Here is a 7,957-nt window from a genome sequence, read left to right as displayed (position 1 = left end):
GTGGGAGGTACAGGCAATACTGTATGTGCATGAATGTCTTGGTCTATTTATATCTTGAGCACACAGTCATATTTCTAGACACTTTGGCTAAATAGACTAATCTAATCTAATTTAATCTAATCTAAGATAACAGAGTAACAAGTTTCTTGTTAGACACTTGATTTGGGAGACAATAAATTCTGCTAAAGTTATGCAAGGACAATATCAGGTCTCTTCACACTCCTTAATCAATCTATTTGTCAGGACTGTTGGCGTGATGATAAATTGGATTGAGTTTAAAAATAAACAGCGCTGCAGTACTGCGTTTCAATAATGAAATATTAATAATGAAATAAAGAAAAATGCTGCTTTTGAAACGCCAGGAAATGAACAGATAACATATTACAGAAGCAATAAACAGCTAACAGACTTTTTTAAGTAAGTACTTGAGATTATGAAAAAAAATGGCATTGCTTTATCAATTTATAATGTGTATTAGTTACTGTCAATGATATATTGTGTTATACCTAAAGATGTGAGTTGCATAACAACAGCACTCCTCATTTGTTTGCACGCTTATACAAAACACATGTACAGTGTAAGAGCATTGTCAATCCATTGAAAGACTCAAATGCTTCAGTATCAGAGATTTGTCTTGACTGGAAACTAATGGCTTTCCATGACATTGATAGATTGTAATATTTATTTTACAATTGTAATGACACAGGCTTTGTGTTTGTTTTAATCATTCGAGCTACAGATTCCAATGAGTAAGGGGCTAGCAATGAGTTAACAGATCTTGCTCAAATGGGAAACAGAACAGAAGTTTCATTTTTCATTTTTAGGTCTCTAGTGTAGATGCATCAGCTTTCATGAAGGCTGGAAATCTGGGACAATCCAGGGTTAGAGAGCCAACAAAAAGCTTGTAATTTTCCACAGTTGGGCAGTTTTGACAATTAACTGAAGCTGTCAATTCATCTCTTGCTCTCATCCCTTCTTCATTCTTTATAGAGCATATTGTACTGTATAAACAGATTATTGTTGTACTAAATTATTATTTTGTTGTTAATTTGTTGGTTATTCTATGAATTAATCATTTTGTCTATAATATGTCAAATATGCCATTTATTTTATTGTTTTCTTTTCCTTTTGTTGCAGAGAACACAAACAGCGGATGAACTATGAATGCTGAACACAATGATCTCCTCCCTCCAGCGCCAGACAATGAGAGGTCGTAGGCTGAAGGGGGCGCTGTCCAACCCCCTCTTTGTGCTACTTTTGGCCCTTCAGATCCTGGTGGTGGCTGGGCTGGTTCGTGCACAGACCTGTCCTTCTGTCTGCTCATGCAGTAACCAGTTCAGCAAAGTCATATGCACCCGTCGCAGCCTACGGGATGTCCCAGATGGCATTTCCACCAACACTCGGTACCTAAACCTCCAGGACAACCTCATCCAGGTAATCAAGGTGGACAGTTTTAAACATCTGCGCCATCTGGAGATCCTGCAGCTGAGTAAGAACCATATCCGCAACATTGAAATTGGCGCCTTCAATGGGCTGGCCAGTCTCAACACCTTGGAGCTCTTTGATAATCGGCTCACAACAATCCCCAATGGAGCATTTGAGTACTTGTCCAAGTTGAAGGAATTATGGCTTCGGAACAACCCCATTGAAAGTATACCATCCTATGCCTTCAACCGAGTTCCCTCGCTTAGAAGGCTGGATCTAGGTGAGCTGAAACGTCTCTCCTACATTTCTGACGGAGCTTTCAAGGATTTGAGCAATCTGCGGTACCTTAACTTGGGAATGTGCAACCTCAAGGAGATCCCCAACATATTACCTTTGGTTAGACTTGAAGAGCTAGAAATGTCAGGAAACCAGCTGTCTGTTGTCAAGCCTAGTTCATTTACAGGATTAGTGAATCTCCAGAAGCTGTGGATGATGCATGCTCAGATCCAAACCATTGAGAGGAATTCCTTTGATGACCTGCAGTCACTGGTGGAGCTCAACCTGGCTCACAACAACCTTACCTTTCTACCGCACGACCTCTTCACACCATTGCATCGCTTGGAACGGGTCCACCTCCATCACAACCCATGGAATTGCAACTGCGATATCTTGTGGCTCAGCTGGTGGCTGAAGGAGACAGTACCTGCCAATACCAGCTGCTGTGCCCGTTGCCATAGCCCTACCGTCTTTAAAGGTCGCTATATTGGGGAATTGGACCACAGCTATTTCCAGTGTGATGTTCCTGTCATTGTGGAGCCACCCAGTGACTTGAATGTGACAGAAGGCATGGGTGCTGAGCTTAAATGTCGTACAAGCTCCTTGACATCCATCAGTTGGCTCACACCAAATGGCTCGTTGGTGACACATGGGGCTTATAAGGTGCGCTTGTCTGTACTCAATGATGGGACACTGAACTTTACTAGCGTCACAATGCAGGACACTGGGACTTACACCTGTATGGTTAGCAACACAGCAGGCAACATTTCTGCCTCTGCTGTGCTTAATGTCACTTCTGTGGAAAATAGCGGGGTGACCTATTTTACCACAGTAACCGTGGAGACCATTGACACCACGGGGGATGATATCCAAACACCACTTCCCCCATTCGGATGGGTGTCATCCTCAACGACAAAAGGTACTCCTGTTTCTACACGGACCACAGAACGGACTTATACCATTCCAGTTCTTGATGTGGATGGAGAGGGAGCCTTCAATGGCCTGGATGAGGTGATGAAAACCACCAAGATTATCATTGGCTGCTTTGTGGCCATCACGCTTATGGCTGCTGTTCTGCTGGTTATTTTCTACAAGATGAGAAAGCAGCATAACCAGCAGGATCCTGATGGCCCTGCCTCCTCCATGGAGGTCATTACTGTCGAAGAAGAGCTCGCAGGTGTCGCTGCCATGGAGAGACACCTATCGCTGCCCCCACTGGAGCACTACAACCACTACAACACCTACAAGAGCACTTATCATCACCCTCCAATGCTCAGTACCATACACAGCTCAGCCACACAGGAACCTTTACTGATTCAAGCCTGCTCAAAAGACAATGTGCAAGAGACCCAAATCTGATCTTGCATTTGACAAAATCCAGTTTCAACAGTTTCATACTTGGAGTACAATGGACCAAAACATAAAGATAAAAGAAATCAAAATGACATTAACTTGACACAGTTGATGTTGATAAATCAGCATTTGGCAAAAGGACGACATATGATACTTTAACAAGTGTCTTTACAAAAACAAAGATTATTTATTAAAAAGTATGTCTAGTGGCTAAATGAAGAAAAACAATTTGTGATAGCTTTTTAGCTCATTTTATTTCTCTCTCTCTCTCTCTGTGTAATACTGCACAAGGGAAAGAATGGTTTACTTAATATGAATATGGAATGTATCAAATACAGCCCATGTGAAACCATCAAACCATGCACATTGACCTTATACTAAAACCAATGTCATTACCAACATTAATACGTTTTTGTGGAGGGCACTGTTTTAGTATTTGTAAGCATTTATTTAGTAGTTGTTCAGCATCCTTTGTCTAAATTAGAGGTCTATGAGGACATAAAATGGGTTTACTTTCATAGCTATCACATTCTAGCTGCCACTCAGCACAAAATTAGATCTTTTAATGACAGAGCTCTTGATAATATCACAGTGAAGCCAGCATGCCTGAGGAGCAAAGCAGCCAAATGAGTAAATGTGCATTTCCCCTGTGGCTCCTAAAAAGCAGCCATACATCTTTCACTTTAATTAAGATTAAGTTCTCGCTCTTACAACTCCCTCTACCTTTTTATTTACTGCTCCCCATCTCGTCTATTTCTGATTTCTGCCTCTTCCTTGTCTGTTGTCTCTACGCTCTCTTTTCCTCAGTGTCCTCGTTCGTCTTTGATTGTCTCTCTGTCACTTAGCTCAGGCACGTTCCTCACCCCTCGCCATGTCTCATTTGTCTCGCTTTATCCGCAGGCATGTGCCGCACGACGGCAGAATATTGCTTAGGAAAATGAAGGGGAGCATAAGGCTGCAGTCTGTAGTGTCCCTGTTAACCCAGTAATGATCTACGTCCACTCAGTGTCGCGTTACCTTGCCATCACCCCAGGGTCACACAAGCTCGGGCACTGATAGTCCATCTGTTAGTACAGATAAAGAGGCAAATGAGGCTGCTTTGTAATGTAGTGTGACCCTGTCAGACTAACACAGACGGGGCAAACATAGTCAGTGAAGCAGCTAGAAACCTGTAACAAAATAAGGGGAGATGGGTTATAGCTCATTAATCTGTATCAGCAGTTCATTTGCAGACTAACAGAGGAAAGCTGATAACAAAACAGCATGAGACTTTTCCACTCTCCCTGTGCCTAACATCTAACAGAGGGTAGAGGCCTTTGATATTGAAGCGACCCCTGCTCAGTCTCATTTTTGTCAGAGAAAAACACACACACTTTGATGTTGCATCATTTATAGACCATCAAAACATTGTCTCTCCTGTAGTCTGTTTACGCTTTGCTTTTTCATTTAGTCTTTCAAAGAGGAAGTCTTAAGTAAGGATGAGGCAGGGATGAAAAGTGAAGAACAGTGGGTGGGGGGTGGAACAGACCCACAGTGGTCATGAGGGGTCTTCAAACAGAGATATTGCAGATATGAAGGGAGAGGAGTGAAAAATAGATAAGAAATAAGGAGGCAAAACTAGCCATCAGACTGTCGCCATGGAAACAGTGACCTTGTGCAGAAAGTAATAAGAGGTAGATATGCCTTTCGCTTTGGTCTCAGTGCACCAAGCATATTTTAATTTCCCAATGGCGATTTCACAAATGCAACTGATTATTGACAAAACTGGCATAATGGAAAGTATATTTACAGATGGGTTTAATGGGATTTGAGCCACACATAACGTTACCTTAGCAGAGCACAACGTGGATTTCAGTTATTTAAATGAAATAAATCACCACATGATGTGAAAAATTGAACAATTTAACTGTCCACAATTCTACTCGCCTTATTGATTTTCATCTCTGTGAAGACAGCCGCCATAGCTTAGAGAACAAGAATAATAAAGCACTGTCGCTCACAAAATCAAACGCCTCTGATCGGTCAGTCTCCAAAATATATTAATACATTTTCTACAATAATGGTGGCATGGTGAAGAAAATTGGTGGGAAAATATACATTTAAAGACTGGTCATGTCTGGTAAGGTAGAGATATATAACACTGTAAATGGAGCAGGAACAATTGAAACAGAAACCTATTCATCATCAGCCTTTTATTGAGTGTTTGAATACCGTCAATGGTATCAGTGTGATGTCAGTCAGTGAACCATTCTTTCCCTTTCCACTGTTTTCTTTTTCAATGCTCAATTTCTTTTCAATGCTTTTGGTGGCTTATTGATTCAATGTTGATGCTGGCTACAGTGAAAAAAGAAGATTGAGATTTAGATATATATATATATGTATGTGTATATATATATATACATATATATTTGGGAAGGATGGTTGTCAGTTATTGAGTGTATACATGGAATATCTCTGTGTTGGTATTTCCTTGAGCGGATGACTTTACATGGGGGACATTTGAGTGCCAGAATGAAATTAAGACGGACGTGCAGAATGTTGGACATGACATACCAGCAGAGTGAGCTTGATTTTTGTGCAAAACCCTAAGCCAAGGTGATGAAATTCTTGTGTGTTATTCTGCCAACTGTCTATGTATGGGGAGGGTTACTCTATGTGGGAATATTCTCTCTCATTTTTGGAGAGAATGATCATCAAATGGTTAAATTTCTACAAAAAGAAAAAAAAAATATTTTCAAAAACATAATGCGAAAAAAAAAACTTCAGATCATAATTTTACATGTGCTTCAATTGTTAAAAAAAATGAAAAAAAGCAAAACAAAAACAAGAAAAAAAAAAAAAAACAAGAGACTGTGCTTGTAAGGAGTCCAACTAATTTCTCTGAGGATAATGTTCAATTATTGATACCTGAGATTGTAGTTCATACTGTACATGAATACAAATAAAAATTGCAATTCTTTTTTCCAATAGATTTCACTGAATGTATTATTCAAAGAGACGTTGTCACCATTTTGCTGTCTTTGTCCCATTTCCACATCAACACGTGTATAGAAATATTCAAACAAAAAGGATTACTAAGCAGCTCCCGGATTGCTGAACAGAGAAGAATGTGCTGTGAAGACATGTACTGTAGCTTATTTTATGAGGTTAGATGAGGGAAGTGGATCTCTCTGAGAGGAAAAGGAAGTGATCTTTCTGTATTATACATGGGAAGTCCTATTCTTTCATCTAATTCGAATCACTCCATCTGTCTGACAGCATTATTTGATTCAAGTGGGCAAAGCTGAGAATTTCACAGCCAATAGCACAATAGCCTATTCCTGCTCCCTCCACTGACTCAATATGAGATGAACAAAGAACCTCACAGAGCCTTGGAGAACATTGTCACAGTCAGAAAAATACAAGTCTAATAGCCTGCACTACCCTCACTTGAATTTCAAATTTACTTAATGTTAAATCAATTAAACTGGATCTGGACTGGAAATAATCATGATTCGTGTGAGAAAAAAAAAAAAAAGTCTAACAATTCAGTGAAGAGGCTGCTTTTCATTATGACATCCCCACTACCCAAATAGCACAAAATGGCTCACTGTCACAATTGCCTCTGGGATTGCTCCATTTCATTCACAAAGTGCTTGATGGCTGCTCAGCGAAATGTTCTGAGGCAATTGGTGCAGGCGTCATTCAGACACTTATTGGTATGTATGGTCAGCTTCGAATGTCCAGTCTAACAAAAGGGATCGTTAATTCATTCGTTAAGCGATCAATTTATCCAAGAGGTGACACATTAAGCCTCAATGAAATGATGTCGCATTTAATTCAGGAACTGAGCTGTAATCTCATTAATTTACAGACAGTTATAGTATGCACACCGTATGTGGGAGAAGGAATATTTTCACCAGCAGTGAATCAGCAGAGCGTTTGTTTTTCGTGAGGCTTGTGTGGGTTTTCGAATTGTGAATGTGAATATTATTTAACATGCCTTTATTTTTTCAGTACATTTGACGTCAGTGTTAGCACGTCATACTCTGATCCAGAAATGGCAAGTTCCTGTACTTGTGAGCACAGTCTGTCAAGGAGGGAAGAAAAGGGGAGAAAAAAAAAACAAAGAATCCAGACAGCTCCTCTGAGGCTATGTGCAGTGTCTTCATGTGCTGGTGTGAAGAAGTGGTTATCTAAAACCTGAAAATCAGCTGCAGAACTGCACTGTATTCACAGACTACACTGAGAAGAAAAACACCTGGAAAAGAAACAGTTTGGTGGTTTGTAATATGGATAACTTCAATTGTGTCCACTAATAGGTCTGCTGTTCATAAGTTAATGATCAAGTCTTTGATGTTGGGAGGTTTCTGTTCCACATCAATGCACTTTAATAGGCAGCACAGCAAGTGTCTGCAACAAACAGTGCATACTTTTCCAACCAGATAAAAAGAATACAAGAACTTTTAAAGAATAGCATACAACAACAAAAAAAATACAAAATGAAGGCTGTGTTAGTGTGGCCAGGCCATGTTGCTACATGAATAGGTTAAGAGAAAGAAAAGAAAAAGCTGAAATACAACATAGCACGACTACTTCAGGCTCACTAAATAGCAAGATACTGCATGGTGATTTGTACAAAGCCAAAGTCTTGATATGACATCTGGACTATAGCTGCTGTTTCACTAGCTTTTGTAACTCAGTACATTCTCTCATTTAGGGTTCCTTTCATCTGGCTTTCAGAAAATGGTAAAATGTTGCAGGAGTTTATCCATACACTCAGTGTGCGAACTATATTATGACTTTCGGGGGAGTTAGTTAATGACCTCATAAAACCTCCACAAAGGTATCAAAACCAAACATTATTGTATGATACAATATGACCCATCAGGGCGCAGTATACACTGCAGAGAGATGTACTATC

General features: G+C 40.0%; 1 protein-coding gene across 1 annotated transcript; it reads left to right on the top strand.

Moving 5' to 3' along the window:
• Positions 1–1,164: 1,164 nt before the first annotated feature.
• On the top strand, positions 1,165–3,060 carry lrrc4cb (leucine rich repeat containing 4C, genome duplicate b). Its single transcript, XM_053319613.1, has one exon. The coding sequence runs from the start codon at positions 1,165–1,167 to the stop codon at positions 3,058–3,060; it is 1,896 nt and encodes a 631-aa protein (XP_053175588.1).
• Positions 3,061–7,957: the final 4,897 nt, after the last annotated feature.

Source organism: Scomber japonicus, chromosome 1 (assembly GCF_027409825.1).
Source record: "Scomber japonicus isolate fScoJap1 chromosome 1, fScoJap1.pri, whole genome shotgun sequence".
Lineage (NCBI taxonomy): Eukaryota > Metazoa > Chordata > Actinopteri > Scombriformes > Scombridae > Scomber > Scomber japonicus.
Note: the sequence above shows the minus strand (reverse complement) of the source record. Positions and strands in the feature narration are given on the sequence as shown.

Excerpts from the sequence above, each read along its gene's own strand:
- lrrc4cb (XM_053319613.1), top strand. The coding sequence starts at position 1,165 with ATGCTGAACACAATGATCTCCTCCCTCCAGCGCCAGACAATGAGAGGT.